Source organism: Odocoileus virginianus, chromosome 24 (assembly GCF_023699985.2).
Source record: "Odocoileus virginianus isolate 20LAN1187 ecotype Illinois chromosome 24, Ovbor_1.2, whole genome shotgun sequence".
Classification (NCBI taxonomy): Eukaryota; Metazoa; Chordata; class Mammalia; order Artiodactyla; family Cervidae; genus Odocoileus; species Odocoileus virginianus.
Window position 1 is genome coordinate 23,719,048 of NC_069697.1, and position 17,262 is coordinate 23,736,309.

A 17,262-nucleotide genomic window follows, 5' to 3' on the forward strand; every position below is an offset into this window, starting at 1 on the left:
GGCTGGCAAATGGGGTTGAGAGGGTAGCTCTAAGGTAGGAGAGGAAATGCCCATTGGCTGGGCAGAAATGTGACTTGTGCTGGCAGGGGGGTGTGGAGGGAAGACTGGCAGGCACCAGTGTGTGAGCCCCACCCTCTCTCCGCCCCCAGCCCTTCTAGGGACCAGATTGAGCTGGAGAGAGCCTGCAATTGGCGAAACAGGGTATGTGGGATAAGTGGGAATCAGGGACATGCAAATGAGATGCAAACCATATGTAAATCAGCCACTCCCCCCCAGACCCACTGCCTAAGGTCTGTTTTGTCTGAAGTTGAGGCACTGGAGGGGGGAGGGGAGCGGGTCCCTTCCGGCCTCGGTGGCTGAGCCTGGCCAGACGTGGGGACACATGCCGTGCTGCACTTTCCCTTCTGCAGGCCTGGGAGCTATCCCCCGAGCTGGAGCCCTGCCTGTCCTGTCCATGCCTGGAGGACTGGCCGGGTTCCTCTGGGTGCCTCCCAAAGCCCACAGGAAGTGTCTGAGTCTCCCTGAGATGGCGAGTGAAGGGCAGGTCAGAAAGATGACCTGGGAGAGGAATGGCAGGGATGGGGCATGGCTGGGAGGCGGAAGGGTAAGGGACAAGGCGTGGAAAGGCCTGTGGAGAATGCGCACTCCCGGGGAAGTGGATAGATTTGGACCCAGTGGGCGACAAGCCCCAGAGACCCTGACTGATGGAGACAGACATGCGTCCAGCCGAGGCCACGCTGCGCCAGCGCCTCTGTGGGCTTCCTCCCGCCTGTCTGCCTGTCCCGGGCTGATGGTCCCTTTGTCTGTCTGGTTCTTTGTTTGTTTGTTTCTTTGTTTGCCTGTCTCTCTCCCGGCTCCTCCTTTTTCCCCCTCGGCTCTCTGTCCGTTGGTCTAGACCTCAATATCTGCTGCTGCCCTCAGCCTTGTCCATCCCTCTGTGGAGAGAAAACTGCTCAGTGGGACTGTGGGATCCCTGAGTCCTTGTCTCTTGGTCTCAGACAGGTTCTCGCCTTTCCTCTTCCTGAATTTGGGTCTCAGTTTCCTCCTGCCTAGGGTGGGTCCCACCCTCTTATTGCCTCTATAAGACTCAGGGATGTGGGCTGGTGGCCGTATTTATGTCTGTTCAGGCATTGGAACAAAAGGTTTACTTCACTTGAGAGGTAATATTGCTTTTCAACCTTCTAAGGACAAAGCAAGAAGAAAATAATGACTGCAGCATGAGGAACACTGGTTAGACATTCAGAGGGACTTCCCGATAGATAGGTATGGGAAATACTAGTACAGGTCAGCTAAAAGAGGTTAAGCAACCACCTTCATAATCTCCTGTGGCGGAGCCCCTGTGGAGGATGGGGGGGTGTTGGGCAACATGGACTTTCCTAGTCAATGCAGTCTAAGGAAAGGTCTTTCCATGTGGTGACACAGCAGGGACTCACATGAGGAGGCTAGGTTACCAGCCTGCACAACCTCCCAGGTGGCCAGGGAGAGGGTCCAAGGGCAAAGGGGTGGAGAGGAAGTGCCATCTATCTCCCCAATTCTACCCTCTTTCCCCACCATCTACCCAAGCTCAGGACCACCCCGCCCCCCCGACAATCCATGAGAGATGGCTGCTGGGGACGGAGTGATGTATGTAATGTAGATAAAATGTCAGCAATTCTAAATGGGTCCGGAGATGCAGCCGTGGGGGGTGGGGAGGGAGAGAGGGCGGAGCAGGGGGGAGAGAGGAAGGGAAAATGAGATGTGGGTCCTCACCAGGATGGCGGCAGGGGCAGACACCCCCTCCTCCCAGCAAAGGCCAGAGGAGGGGTGGGCCCGGGCGGCAGGAGCCCAAATGAGATTTTGAAGAGGGAGCTGGAGGGTGGGGGGTGGAGGAGAGGAGGCGGCGGGCGGGGGCAGTGGGGCCGGAGCTGCTGATGTATAGCGGTTTCATAACTTCCTCAGTATTAAAGGCAGGTTCATGGGGAGGGCAGCGCCATTAATCACCAGGCTGAATGGGGCTGGGATTTGCTGAGAGCCGCGCTTGCTGTCTGCTGTGCCCGCCCGGCTCAGGGCGGGAGGGGGCAGGCAGGGATGTCCCTCCTGAACTGAGGGGTAAGACCCCAGGAATCTATTTTGGATGTGGGGCAAGTGGGTCCTAGCGGGTAAGGAAGGGGGCGGGCTGGGGACCCTGGCAGGAAGGAGGAAAAGGATGAGGTGGGTTGTGGCAGGGGTCAGGGGAAGAAGGACAGGGGCTGGGGTGGGGGTATGATGGGGGCAGTGGCTGAGGGGACCCTGGGGGAGAAAAACTGGGGATGGAGGATTGTGCATTTGAACATGAAATTGATCACATGTAAATATAATGCAAATGACATGCAAACGAGCACAGGATTTTTCTGAGTCCGTAGCTCAGGCGTTCTCTTCCTTGGGCTGAGAATTGGGGCCAATTTGCATCCAGTTCCATGCCCAGTGCCTTGTTTCTTTATTATTAATATTTTCAGAGGAAAAACACAAGGTCTCACTTGTTAAGGGGGAGAGGGAGCCAAGGTGAGGCTGGTCCACTGGGTTCCCTGGGAGAGGGTGAGACCATCTCCCCTCCCTCTAGGGAATGGTAGCATCAGGAAAATCGACATGCCTGAGTGACGGGGAGGGAGATGTGGTAGGACTCCTGGGCTCTGGGCCTGAATTGATGGGGGCCTGAGTGGCAGAGGCTCAGTGGTGAGGCAGAAAGATGGAGAGAGACAGACAGATCCCCACAGCTCAGAGACAGATATGCAAATAAGACAAGGATGCCTCACATGTCCTGTGAGGTGGGCATTGTCATCCTGCCTTCTAGGTGAAGAATGAAATGCCCAGCCCAAGGTCCAGAAAGGTGATGATCTTCCCGAGGTCACACTGCTGGTAAGTGCCAAACCCTCAACTCTGCAATTCCTTGAAGGTTTAGTGATCCTTTCAACCCACCATAAAAGCATCTCCAAATGAGATGAAAACAGAGAACAGACATTCATGTTTTCAGCAGATATTTATTGAGCACCTACTAGGTACAAGGCAGAGAAGGAACTGGCAACCCACTTCAGTGTTCTTGCCTGGAGAATCCCTATGGACAGAGGAGCCTGGTGGGCTACAGTCCACGTGGTCACAAAGAGTCGGACATGACTGAGTGACTCAGCGTGGCACTAGGTACAAGGTGGCGGGCCTGTGCTCAGGAGGGAAAACTCAGCGTCGCTCTCTAGCAGGGCTCATGAGGCATTTCAGCAATAAGTGAAACTGAACAGTTGGTGACAAGGGTCACCAGAGATGTACCAGCTAAGGGAGGATCAGGGAATGCTTGCAGGAGGAGGTGGCGTTTGATGTGAGCCTTGGGGAGCAGGTAGAATGTTTTCAGTGGGAGAAATGGGGAGGGAAGAATGTTCCAGGCAAGGCAGGGCAAGATGGGCCATTGTGCAAAGGCAGGAGCAGATGAGGGGGTCAGGCTGTCTGATGTCAGGCACAGAGTGTATGGAGAGGTGTGAGGGAGCTCCAGCTGTGATGGGGAGGGGAGGGGGGTCAGGACAGGAGCGAGCTGGGACGGGGATGGAACCCGGCTAGAGGTCAGCCGGAAGTAGAGGAGAGGGTAAATCATTCATTCAATCATGACTTCAGTAAACAGACATTGACTGTACGTGAGCCACACACCAGGCTGTCCTGGTAGCTTGGGATGCCAAGACCAGGTGTGGTCCCTCCTTCAGGAAGTTGGGTCAGCAGCAGTGTCCTCATCAGCACACGGGGATGTGAGAGCATGTCCCTCATGATGTTAGTGTGAGTATTAGGTGGGAGAATCCACATCAAGTTCTTATGGTGCTGTCTTGTCTAGAAGGGGCCCTCAGTAAAGGCGACTTCTTGCTATCATCCTCGTCACTGCTCTGGAAGGTATGGGACGAGGACAGAGGCAGGGAGCGGGCTCAACAGTCCCCTGCAAACCTTGGGCAGAGAGGGAGCCGGGGGCAGGGTGGTTAGGAAGGAGGGGGCAGGTAGAAGGCTGCGGGACCAGAGAGGATCTGGAAGCAATGTAGGGAGAGGAGCTGGGCTGGGAGACTCGGTCAAGTCCCTGCCCTGTGGCTGGTATACTGGGAGGGCAAGGCAGGACAGGGCCTGGGTCGGGGGTAGGTTGGAAGCTGGGGTTCTGGGGTCCTCTTCTCACTTGGTTACTTGGTCCCTCTCCCAGACTCTTCTTGACCTCTCTTCTCAGTTGCTCAATTTGGCTCGATCTGTGGGAGACATATCTCCCACTTTGCCCGAAGTGCAACTTTCATCTCTGGTCGCAGGGCGCTGCGATAGGATGAGTCGCCTTGGCTGTCTGTCTGTCTGATATCTGTGTGGTTGCCTCAGAATAATTGCTCTGGACAACTCTCACACCACTCAGACAGATTGTCCAGCCTCCTGGCCCCGACATCTCCCACCACTGCATCAAGCCAAATTACTCAGCCACCCCCACCCCCACCCCTGCCAGCCCCAGGCTCTGGTGAAATCCGATTAGTGAGGAGAGCACTGCGCTGAGCTGACAGCTCCTCCGATAATTGCTTCCCAAGTAAGCCATGCAAATCAACCCATCCAGCCAGTCCCTGCTCCTCTCCTGGGGACCCAGGCGCCCAGGCCCCAGGAGAGGGAGAGCACCTGAGTTGGAGAGACTTTGGAAGCTGTCACCTGCCTCCAGCGAAGGGCCATCAATCCATAAAGCTGGTCTGTGCTGCCTTGGGGCTGAGGAGGGGGTGGTGGAGTGGGAAGCCTGGACTAGGGACCCCACTGGCTCTGTGTTTCTGTCTTAACCGAGAGGGTATCATTCTGCCTTTCATTCTTGCCCCTTGGAGAAGAATTCTATGTACCCATTTCCCAGTGAGGTAGGTGAAGGCAGAAAGACAGGGAGATGACTATACCTGTTAAGAAACAAATGGATGGATTCACAGCCAAGTTCCCCTTGGTTCTTCAGGTCCAGGAATGAGGTGGGAGCAGAACTCATGGGACGTGCGGATGGCTTTCTCCATTTGTGAGTCCCCTCCCTCACCCCACCACCTCACCACCTGGGGGAGAAACATCGAGGGTTAAGTCCCTGCAAGCTCTGGGATGTGGCTGTGATATGATGTATCTTTGGAGGCGTGGGGAGCCTAATCAAACCCTGAGACTGCAGCCTGTACCAAGGAGGACAGGTCTTTGCGGTACAGTGGTCCTTGCTCACCCCATGCATCAGAGACTCCTCAAAAGTGTCAGTGAAAGTGTTAGTCACTCAGTCATGACTGACTCTTTGTGACTCAGACCCCATGGACTGTAGCCTGCCAGGCTCCTCTGTCCATGGGATTCTCCAGGCAAGAATACTGGAGTGCGTAGCCATTTTCTTCTCCAAGGGATCTTCCTTACCCAGGAATTGAACCTGAGTCTCCCACTTGTAGGCAGATTCTTTACCATCTGAACCACCAGGGAAGCCCAGAGACTCCTTGCCACCTCTCTAAATCAAGGTCATTTAAAGGGCTTGTTCATGTCTCTCTTTTTTTTAAATTTAATGCCTCTTTTTTAATGCGTTTCCTTCCTCCAGCTTCCCCTCATCCCATCTCCTGTTGACTTTGAAACCACTTTCCTCGCAATCCTGAACTTCCAGCCCCCAAATCTAGCTCATTTCTTTGTGGAAATATCCGGGGACAAATTGCCAAATCTTGTCCTCGTGCCTGTGTATCTGGTGTGGCTCTGTGGCCTGGATCTGGGGTCCTCAGACTAGTATCTGCCTGAGATCCTAGCATATGGCCATAATAAAGCAACAACAACTATGGATCTTTATGGATCTCCAACCCTGTGCTACCCACTGTACTAAGCACCTTACGTAATTAAGTCATTTAATTATCACAAAAGAAGACATGGATTACAGTGATCATCACATTTTACAGTTGTGCTAACTGAGGCAGAAAGAAATTAAGCCACTTGGCCCAAGTCACTACTAGTAAGTGGCAGAGCTGAGATTCTAATACAGGCGGTCTGAGTCCAGAGACCACACTCTAAAGTCCTCTGCTACATTGCCTCTCCACTCCAATGCCTTTAAATGTTTATTGGGCTGACTGAGAGGGCAACTGAGACAGCCCCCGGTGCACTGGGGCAGAGGGACACGGCTACACTGAACGTCAAACACCTGAAGCTTTGGGGTTCCCAAGGGCACAGGTGGCAGGAGCTAACAGGGTGATGCCGGTGCTTGGGGAGGGGGAGCATGGCCCTCACCTTCTCCAATCCCCATAGCTATTTTTCACACTGGAGCCCTGCATCTAGACAGCTCCCCGCTCCTCCCCTAGGAGCCTGGAGATAGCAGGGAAAGACCTGAAAGATCAGCCTGGAAGCCCAAGTAAGCTGGGAGTCAGAGCGAGGACCTCCAGAGGCCGATAGATGGCGCTCGTGGCCCAATACAACCCAGGCAGCCCAAGAAAACCAAAGGAAAACAAGCCCGCAGGTTAACCCCTTACCACCTGGGCTCCAGCTCCAGAAGCAGGCTGGTGGGCAGCTGAGGACCCTGTCCCAAACCCTGCTGGCCCCTACAGAGTGACGCCACTCTCTAGGCTCTGCCCAAGCCACAGCTTAGGTCTGCTTCTGCTCCTTCCCCACAAGTTCTATCCGTGGATGCCAGCCAGCCCCTTGGAGACTTCCCAGAGGGCCAGGAGACTGACATGGACAAGGCAGGGTGGGAAGCCTCACCCCAGCCCAAGTTTCATCTCTCAGGCTCCATCTCTTAAAAGTCTATTGATCTCTGTTTCTAATCACCCCCACTTGGGAGAGCTCCTCACGTCCATCTTTCCTGAGAGGGACTCACCAGGTGGGGAGGAGTAGCATGGACCAGAGACAGAGAAGGCCCTCAGGCCACTCTAGGATCAGCTACAGGGACTTCAGGTTGCCCAAGACTTAGTTTCTCCCCATGTCGGGACTCCCTATTTTTGGGTTTCCAGGGGTGAATGGGCTTACAGGGACAGAAACAGTTATGTAGCCCTTCCAGGAAGATGGAATCGTAGGTCAGGGTCCTGGGGTATCTCTGCTTGCCTGTCAGTCACTTCACTTATTACTGTCCTGCCGGCTGACTTGGAGTGTGGAGAGGCTGCTATAACGACAACCTGATGGTGCTTGGCAGCAATGGGTGACGGGTGAGGTGGCAGGAATGTTGTCAAAGGGATGGGGAGGTTCCTGGACGTTTTTTAAAAAATTCTGGCCAAGCCGTGGAGCTTGTGGGATCTTAGTTCCCTGACCAGGGACTGAATCTGGGACCACAATAGTGAAAGCACTGGGTCCTAACCACTGGACCATCAGGGAATTCCCTCCAAGAATTCTTAAGCAATAAGATAATGCCACCAGCATGGTTCCCCTCCCTGCCTAATTTTTGTTTAGAAACACAGAAATGCATAGATCTATGGAGATAGAGACGCCTGAGTGAAGAGCCAGTCCGAAAGTCAGGATACTCTTATTTCATTCATTCCAGAGGAAAAACGCAGAGACAGGGAGATAGATGTATACAGAAGGAGAGAGAGACTATACAAGAGACTAGGGATAGAGATACATATACATAGGCAAAAAGAGTCAAAGACACAGAGAGGGAGAGAATATGGCACAAATGAAACCTCAGGAAATAGTGGACTTTGTTGAAGGGGATGATTAATTCAGTTTCCAAAGTCTTACAAGGGTAGGGGTGGTTTCTCATCTGTGGTTCAGAGGGTCACTGCTCACAGCTCCCTAAAGCTCCTGCTGCACCCTTTAAGTTTTTATCTGTTGGCAGGAGAGCAGGGGATTGGAGAAGGAAATGGCAACCCACTCCAGTGTTCTTGCCTGGAGAATCCCAGGGATGGGGGAGCCTGGTGGGCTGCCGTGTATGGGGTCGCACAGAGTCAGACACGACTGAAGTGATTTAGCAGCAGCAGGAGAGCAGGGGAGGCTAGAGAAGTGGGTAGCATCCTTGTTCTCTCGCCTCTTCCTCTTCTGGGATTCATTGGTCTCCACCTGCAGGGAGACTGCTTTCCTCTGGTCTCAGTCATGGCTGTGCTGGGGCCATTCAGGGGGTGGGGATGGGAAGAATCTACAAGATAACTGACCTTATGGGGTTTCCAGTCTAATGACAATAGTATAGTCAGGACACAGAAACAGATCCAGCCACAGGACAAGAACAAAGCTAGGAGTGGGACAGCTTTGGATATTAGTATTGGGTTGGGAAGGTGGGAGTGGATGAACTGTTAGATGCAAACATAGAATTGGTCAAGGAAGGTGTCCTGGACAGAGTATTCCCAGAGGTAGGACTGGGAAGGATGGAAGGTAATAGGGCTGGGTAGACAGCAGGGCCAAGGAGGGAGAGAAGTGAAATGGTAAAGGGGCTTGGACAGTAATGAGGGATGCAAGAGTCTCAAAGTTATTACTAAGGAGTTTAATTAGAGATGCCAGAAGTGCTTTCGTGGGTATTCTTTTTTTTTTTTTTTTCCCGTGGGTGTTCTATATACAGTCCTTGGAGGGCTGCATAGGAGAGGTGTTTTTGGTTTTTGTTTTTCTTTTTTAGGAGAAGTCTCTCATATCTGGAGCAGCAGGAGGGCTAGAAATAGTCTGTAGCCATTGTTAATACCCTCAGGTGAGTTAAGAGACTGCAGATAGTTGAAGCTCCTTGATTCACAATCCCTTTGGGAAAAGTATATGAACTTTTGGAAAGGTGATGTAGAGCCCAGGATCGTCAAGGTCCTTACAGAGCTTAGCTTCTCACTTCTCAAGTCGTCTGGATTTAGCCCTGGTGTAAAGAATAAACTACAACCCCCAGAGTTACTTATGGCGAACTTAGCACACTTTCCGGGAATTTGAGTATTTCCGGCGGAAGTGGCGGCAGCTATGCCAATCTCTTTCCCTAAACAAAGTGGACTACAACTCCCACGGTCCTCTGCGCCCGGCGGGGGTTGGGGTGGGAAAAGGAACCGGAAACCGGATGGGGCGCTGGACCAGGTGAGGAAGTAGGAGTCTGGGAACCTGGGGCGTTGGGGGGCGGGCTAGGGCTCCCCGGGCTAGCCAGAGGTGACAGGTGGAGAGTGGAAATGTCTGTGTTTCGGGGCCCCTCTCTCCGTCAGGGGCTTGCCCGGCGCAGAGAGAGCCGAGCCCATGGAACCGCCCCGGAGACCTGCTGAGACGAGGCTTTCCCGTCGGGCGGAGCCCGCGGGCGGACGTGGAGATTTCTTGTGGATCCTTACTTGTCAGCCCCCTCGAACTAGGAGGAGAGATGAAGTGTTGTTTCTGAGTCCATGCTCTGTTAGTATTATTGTTATCATTATTGGTTTTAAGGATTTGCTGATTGTCCATGTGGATTCCTGAAGTGCCCCCAAGGCACACGGGAGTGGAGATGGTCTTGGATTCCTTTTGCCTTTACTGTGTTTAGTGCCAGAGAGCCTAGGTGGCCAGACTGACCGGTGGATCACCCTCCACTTGTGCTTAATGTGACTCTGTAATTTATCAGTTACTTCAGAAACAGACATTTCTTGATCTCTGCCCGTGGGTGACTTTACATAGAACTTCCTGGTTTCTCCTTTGGGCTTCTATGGTGTTTTGTTCAGGACATTAAAGCTGGAATCACAGTATGTCACAGTGTATTACAGTTGTTTATCTGCCATGTCACAGTCGTTTATGAGTCGTTTATTCATTTTGGATTTCTCTCCCACCAAAAGACTACCACAAGCCCTATCATGTAAGAGACTCATAAATATTGGGGGGAAAAAATGAGTTAACAGCTGGTGGTAGGTTGGATGGGAATTTTGATTTTCATCTCATAGAGAAGACAGTTAAATGACTTGCTTAAGAGAATCTTAGAGATGAAACCGGGACTAGAATTAGAGTCAGTTGACACACAGCCTGTAGCTCTTGCCTTCTGATCAGGCTTTGAAATTCTAGAACATTGAAAATAAGGCCTTGTCACTCTTGTCTGTATCCCTGGCCTTGCTGTCTTCAGGATGGGTCCCTAAAGATCAAAGGTAGGCTCAACCTTAAGACCCGAGAGAGATGCCAGACTTGGAGCAGGCAGTCTGCTAGCATTGGCATTGTATGGGCCCCGGAGACAGCTAAGCTGTCCACAGCTCCCTGCTCAGCCTGTTTGAGTTCAGCTGGCCCTGGGTAGCCACCTGGACAGATCAGTGAAAGACTTCTGAGAGCAGTCTAGGGAAGGATTTCCTAAGTTTAGCCCTGACTTTTAAAATTTTTATATTATATTGGAGCATAGTTAAGATTTTTTTCCTCTCTCTTTCCCACTTTGCCAAGGCTAGGGTCAGAGAACAGGTTGATGGATCAAGCTATTGTGTCAACCTTGTGATCCCATCTGGGGGAAGAGGCTACTCTTGACCTGCACATGGGGTTAAGAGGGAGAAGAACCATGATCCCTGCCCTGTGGGAGGCCCAGATGTGATGGAAACGTGCCCAGAGCCTGGCAAACACTTAGAAGCAAGGAGAGTAAGAGCGGTCAGCTGAGCCTTGAGTCAGCTCAGGGTGTAGAAGTGAAGAGGAGTCTGTCAGGAAAGGATCTTTGGTAGAAGGTAGTTTTATTTTTACTTATTTATATTGGCCGTGCTGCGCAGCTTGCAAAATCTCAGTTCCCTAATCAGGGATTGAATCCAGTTCATAGCAGGAATCCTAACCACTAGGCAACCACAGAACTCCCAGAAGGTAGTTTTAAACAGCATTGAAAAAAGATGAGATGGACACAGTTAACTGTCAGATAGAAGCTGGGACCTTGGAGATATGGAGGAAAATGAAACAGGGCTTCCTCTCTGATCTGCCTCAAGTCTAGTCTAGGAGGCAAGGTGTGAATTCATGAAGATGCCACTAACCATGGTGACATGCAGTGGTTCTCAGCCATCACCAACCATCGGAATCTCTTGAGGAAGCCTGTTTAAATACAGCTTCCCAGGCCCCACTCCAGACCTATTTGGGTTGGGTAGGGCTGGGAAGCTACAGCAAATGCTGCGGTGTCTTGAAGAGGGACAACTTTCCCAGAGGGAGAATTCGAGCTTCATCTGGAAGGGCAGGTATGACTCAAATTTGTGTGGGGGGGTGGGGCAGTCCTGCTTTAGTCAAGGAGTCTATGAAAAGTTGGGTTTGTGGAAATAGCATGTGTTAGGTTTTGGGAGTTCAGATAGGAAAGGCATTTTGAAAGTGTGAATGGAATGATCAGTTTGGGCCTCTGGGTTCACATGGGAGTGATGAGAAGGAAGATTGGAAGGAGTGGCCTTTGTGGGTTACAAAGCTAGCTGGGGTGCTGCCTCTGCCTCTTCCCTATTCCCTCTTTCTTGTCCTCTTCCGTTTCCCACTTTGCTCCCCTGACCGCCATTTACACATCTTATTCCATTTCTTATAGTAATATTTTTAAGTGTTGCTGTTTAGTCTCCCAGTTGTGTCCGACTCGTGACCCCATGGACTGTAGCCCACCAGGCTCCTCTGTCCATGGGATTCTCCAGGCAAGAATACTAGAGTAGTTTGCCATTTCCTCTTCCAAGGGATGTTCCCCACCCAGGGGTTGAAACCATGTCTCCTGCATCACAGGCAGATTCTTTGCCACTGAGCCACATGGGTCTCCAGTATTTTTAAGTGGATATTATTTTTCTTAGTATTTGGATGAGGAAACCTGAAGCTCTGGCCGTGGTTTCATAGCTTGTAGGAGTCTAGTCTGAGTCTGCTAATTGTCTCACTCACCACTGAGGATTCTTGAATGTGGGCAAAAATCTGGGTTGGGGTTGGCGGGGGGCTCTAGAATTAGCAGGGTGGCTGATCAAACTGTCTCAAGCAAGATGGGTATGGGTGGTGAAAAGCAAAGCCTTGTGTCAGATGGTTTGGTTCAGATTCCAGCTGCATTACTTGCTAAATGCGTGACCCTCAGCAAGTTGCTTGATCTTGCTAAGCCTCAGTTTTCTCACCTGTAACATGGGAGCAGTAATGCCCACCTCATGGGGTTGTTATATGCCTCATTGAGGGGTACCTGGCACAGAACAGTTGCTCACCACCTGGGATCTGTTGAAATCAGCTCTGTAATTAGTCTCTGCGCTGTGGCTGTGCACCTTCAGCTCGTTGGTTTCCAGAACACAGCCCGTCCTGGATGGGCTTGTTTTATTAAGGATGACAGTAAAAGTGCCGAAAGTTTGCCATCTAAATAGTCATTGAAAACCTCGGCATGGCCTAGGAGCTAGTGACCCTAAACCTATGCCTGGTGGAAAGGGGGTTTGGAGAGGGGGATGACTGGTGGTTACGGGCCATGCTCACTAGGTGCTTTATGAAGAGGAAGAGCACTTGAATCCAGGAGAGGAAAGGCCCTTCATTACCAGGAACTGGGATGAGTGAAGACCTGCCTCGAGGTTGAGGGCTAACTGACAGTCTCTTCTGAGCCCAAGGAATGGTAGTAAGGCCCCTGGTCAGCCTGGACCCCTCCCACTCGACAGCTGGGGCTGTTGGGGCCTGTCCATCTGTTTTCCAGGTGACGGTGGCATGGCTGCACCCCAGCCTTTCCCATCGGGGCCCCACCTCCAGCCTGCAGGTGCCCTGATGGAGCCCCAGCCCTCCCCTCGAAGCCTGGCCGAGGGCTTCCTGCAGGAGGAGCTTCGGCTTAACGATGAGCTGAGGCAACTGCAGTTTTCCGAGCTCGTGGGCATCATCTACAACCCTGTGGAGTATGCGTGGGAGCCACATCGCAGCTACGTGACCCGCTACTGCCAGGGCCCCAAGCAAGTGCTTTTCTTGGGCATGAACCCAGGACCCTTTGGCATGGCCCAGACGGGGGTAAAGAGCTTGGTTCCCCTGCGGGGTGGAGTGGGAGGGTCCAGGGTGGACGCTTGGCTGCATGTGCTGTGGAGGAGTGTGTGCATGACGGTGGACACATGTGGGTGCGCCCCCCACCCCCATCCTCATACCCTGGCTCCTGTGGTCTCAGACACTCTCCCGGCCTCGCTGCCTGTAGTTAACCAAGCACATTAATGGTAGTTCCGTTTCCCTTGTGAGCGGTCCACTAATTGCCTCTGAGAGCCCTTCCTTCCGCCAGCCCCATCCTTACCTTGCCTTGCCGGATCTCCCCTCTCCTTAGAGTGTTGTTGGGGTCAGGAGAGGGACCAGGGCTCCTCAGGGGAGACTGGTTAGCGGGTGATCAGGGAAGAGAGGCAGGGCATTCTGACAGCCCGGGTTCTGTTTCTTAGTCGAGGAGAGGTTGGAACAGAGCCGGCCGCAGGGCCTGCCTGCTTCCCTCTCAGACCTCCGAATGAGCGACTGCCCCTCCGTGGGGGTGCTTGGCAGATGGGGGAGGGGAAGAGGCTTCAGGGCAGGAGGCTCAATCGCTTTTATTGACCCCAACTGGGGGCTGAAAGGTGATCAATGATGATCAATGGAAATGACAGCCCGAGGCTTGAGGCTGAGAGGGCACGCGGGGAGCAACAGTCAGCCCTGTCCTTGTGTCTCCTCTCACCCTGGCCGCCTTTCTGTCCCAGGCCATCTGTCTGTCCCCCCCCATTACCTATCACTCCCTGCGTCGGGCCGGATATCCCCTCATGTTTATTGTGCCTGGTCCCAAAGGCTAGTCAGGGTAGATTCTTCTGCACCATAGACCACATAAAAAACTGGAGAAACATGGACAGGCTCAGACAAGGGCCAGGAATCCTAGTTTCCAGCCTTGGGGTGGGGGTGGGGACAGTGGGAGACAGCTAGATCCCTCTGGAAGGTGGAAAGGGGTTGCTTGGTCCAGACCCCAGGCGTCAGGTCTCCAGTTCCAAGCCCTCGTGTGTCTCTCCTCCTCACAGGTGCCCTTTGGGGAAGTGAGTGTAGTCCGGGATTGGTTGGGCCTTGGGGGGCCTGTGCGGACCCCTCCCCAGGAGCACCCCAAGCGACCAGTGCTGGGACTGGAGTGTCCTCAGTCCGAGGTGAGCGGTGCCCGGTTCTGGGGCTTTTTCCGGAACCTCTGTGGACAGCCCGAGGTCTTCTTCCGTCACTGTTTCGTCCACAACCTGTGTCCATTGCTCCTTCTGGCTCCCAGCGGGCGCAACATCACCCCCGCCGAGCTGCCGGCCAAGCAGCGTGAGCAGCTCCTCGGGGTGTGTGACGCGGCCCTGTGCCGGCAGGTGCAGCTGCTGGGGGTGCGGCTGGTGGTGGGCGTGGGCCGCCTGGCTGAGCAGCGGGCGCGGCGGGCTCTGGCCGGTTTGATGCCCGAGGTCCAGGTGGAGGGGCTCCTGCACCCCTCCCCTCGCAGCCCACAGGCCAACAAGGGCTGGGAGGCGGTGGCCAAGGAGAGACTGAACGAGCTGGGCCTGCTGCCGCTGTTGACCAGTTGAGCAGCCCTGCGGCTGGCACAGGACATGTTCAAGGCCTTTCCTTCTGGGCCAGCGGATGACCACACGCCTCGGACTGGAGCCACAAGGTCCCCTTGGGCTCCTCAGTTTGGGGGACCTGCCGTTTTGACATTGCTCCTGCTTGCCCTCCTGATTACTCACTTCACCTTCCTTCCGTCTGTGGTACCCAACTCCACAGAGAGCCAACATCTGTGAGCCGCTCTACCTCGCTGCTTCCCTGGAGCCTCTCTTCGGCAGAGTGACCCCAACAGTGACTTCTGAGGTCCTATTTGCTGTTTTAGAGAAAAGATCCCACTCGGATCTCCACCTGTCCTAGAACGGCTTCCTGCAGCTCCCCCGTCTCCCCACAGGGACTGGGACAAAGCATGAGTCGTGGCTGCTAAAAGTGAACTTCTGATGAGAGGCTGAGGGTGGGTCAGGGGGAGGTCAGTGTGGCGGCATGGCAAAGGCCAGAAGACCTGGATTTCCATCCCAGCTCTGAGACTTGTGCACTTTGTGATTTTGGACAAGCGGATTGACCTCTCCAAGCCTCAGGATCCTCATCTATAACAGGGGGTCCCTGCCTCACCCGGCTGGTGTGGGGGTTGACTGAGATAACACTTAGAAGTGCCTTGCGTAGTGCCTGGCACGTGGGTGCTCACTACAGCTTTTCTGGCTTTCCTGCCTCCTGGTTGGGGGAGCACAACACTACACTACACTGGAAGCCCCTCTGCCCTGAAGACTGGGGTGAGGGGAGGGGTGGGGGTCTGGGCCTCCACCCATATCCTGAGTGACGGGCAGGGTCTTGCCCTGCCAGAGATGGACCAATGAGTTTATGGAAAACCCAGCCTGTGATTTTTCAGGCTAAGCATTAAAAGCTCCTAAACCCTTTTGTGTTGGCCCTTTTTTCCCTCCTGCACGTCAGGGGTGGAAGGTGGTAGTTTATATTTTCCCTTACCTCTTCCTGTTTGCAAAAGGTTCTCTTGGGTGGCTGGGTAATGGTATAAAGTCTCTAATTACCTTGCCAGAGCTGCAGGATCTCTCTTAGAGGCCTGTCGAGTGGTTTGTTTGCTATCTGGGGCACTTTGATGGGTGGATGGGAGCCTGGTATCTCCAGCTAACTCATTTCTTACCTCTGCTGCATGTCGGCCCCTGGGAAAGTGAATCTAGTCAGGAGCATAGACCACCTTAATAAGGAACACGTGATTGGACTCTAGCTCCTGGTATAGACCATCTCCAGATCTCAAAATAATATTTTTAATATGTGTCCTCCCCATTGTATAATAAATAAATTGAGTGGCTTCCATTCTTGGTTGTTGAGAGGGAACCTCTTGGTCCTTGGCATTTCCCAAGCGCTGGGAGTTTTGTCGTTTATGGTGGGACCCTCAGACTACACATGAGCTTCTGCTGAAATTTGACTCAGGAGGGCTGACCATGCCCAAAAGACCAACTATGTGATCAGAGGGTGGGGACTTCAAGCCAGGCAATATCAGCCTGACCCCCAGGAAGGGGAGGCGGGGTTGGAGATTGAACTCAACCATGTGGTTAATGATTTCAATCAGTTCTGCCTTCATAATGAAACCCTATAAAGACTCTGGACACGGAGACTTTGGTGAACTTCCTGACTGGTGAACAAATAGGTATGTCAGGAGAGTGGTGTGTCCTGATTCCAGGGAAGAAGGGACATGAAATCACTTTTGGACCCTCCCAGATCTTGCATTATGTGTCTTCACTTGGCTCACCCTGATTTGTATCATTTATAATAAAACTGTAATAATATGTGGAGTGCTTTCCTGAGTTCTGTGTCATTTTAGCAAATTATTGAACCTAAGGGGAGTGTAGGAACCCCTGAATTCATAGCCAGTTAGTCAGCAGTGCAGGTGACCTGAGGACCCCTGCACCTGAAGTTGGCATCTGCAGTGAGGGCAGTCTTGTTGGGCACTTTGCCCAGTCTTGTTGGGCACTTTGCCCTTAAACCTGAGGGGTCTCTGCTAACTCCAGGTGGTTGGCATCAGAATTACAAGAGGACTCAGTTTCAATCCCTGGTCAGGGGACTAGCTCCCACATGCTGCAACTAAGGCCCAGCACAGCCATATTAAAAAATAATTACAATTTTGAACCCCCATGTGCCTTAGACTCCTTTCCTCTTTCTGTTGTCAGTGCAATTTTGCTATGTAGTTATTGCCCCATGTTGCAGAGCACTGGGTCAGGCACTGAAGTAATTGCACGGAGATCGAAGCCATTGTTCCCTTATATATTTAGCTAAGGTAGTCAGGGAGAGCTCTCTGGAGGAGGTGGCATTTCAGGTGGCTTTAGAGATCGAGACAGTTTTGGAGAGCATAGAGAAGAGCACTGTTAGATTCATGGGCTGGCAGGTAGATTAATACTGACTTGGCCCAGCTGGGCAAACAAGCAGAAGAGTAAGTTGGGACCAGCTTGTGAAAGGAATTGAATGCTAGGCTAATCTTTGAGGATTTGCAGTCCAGTGAAGGAAGTGAGGTGCATAGAACACATGCACGTAAAACAGCCAACAGATGGAGGAGGGAGGGGCCGGCCGGTACAGGAGGCAGTGTAGGTGCAGTGGGGTCAGGAATGGGAAGGGAGGGAATTCGTTTGTAGGGAAGATGTCTGGGGGTGATAGAGTTGGTAAGTGTGAAAGCCTAGCATTGGGGTGAGAATCATGAGGTGGTAGGGGTAGGGTTGGGCAGAGTGTAAAGGCCCTTGAATAGTGACCAACATGATGACTTGATGACTTAGGTGTGGCAGAGTCACTGCTGGATCTGGCTTCTAGTGGTGGTGTTGCCCTCAATTCTAGGGGTGCATCTTTTTAGGGAGGGGCTTAATACATCCCTGGGCCTGAAAAAGTCCTAGGCCTCCCTTTCCCCAAGGGCACCATGTTAGTCTGCTAGGGCTGCCATAACAAAATACCACAGACTGGGGGACTTAATTTATTTTCTTACAGTGTTGGAGACTGGAAGTCCAA

At 52.7% G+C, this 17,262-nt stretch overlaps 1 protein-coding gene across 5 annotated transcripts; it reads left to right on the plus strand.

Moving 5' to 3' along the window:
• The first annotated feature begins 1,995 nt into the window (after window positions 1-1,995).
• Window positions 1,996-14,571, plus strand: SMUG1 (single-strand-selective monofunctional uracil-DNA glycosylase 1). Of its 5 annotated transcripts, XM_070454357.1 has the most exons (4): window positions 1,996-2,088; window positions 2,810-2,874; window positions 12,446-12,747; window positions 13,755-14,571. In XM_070454357.1, exons 3-4 carry the CDS (start codon window positions 12,457-12,459, stop codon window positions 14,280-14,282), a joined length of 819 nt encoding a protein of 272 aa, XP_070310458.1. In that variant the 5' UTR covers window positions 1,996-2,088; window positions 2,810-2,874; window positions 12,446-12,456; the 3' UTR covers window positions 14,283-14,571. The 5 variants fall into 5 exon arrangements, with proteins under 5 accessions (XP_070310458.1, XP_020750780.1, XP_020750779.1 ...); XM_020895121.2 differs by lacking the exons at window positions 1,996-2,088; window positions 2,810-2,874 and adding an exon at window positions 8,864-8,943; XM_020895120.2 differs by lacking the exons at window positions 1,996-2,088; window positions 2,810-2,874 and adding an exon at window positions 8,925-8,943 and having other exon boundaries at window positions 12,238-12,747.
• Window positions 14,572-17,262: the final 2,691 nt, after the last annotated feature.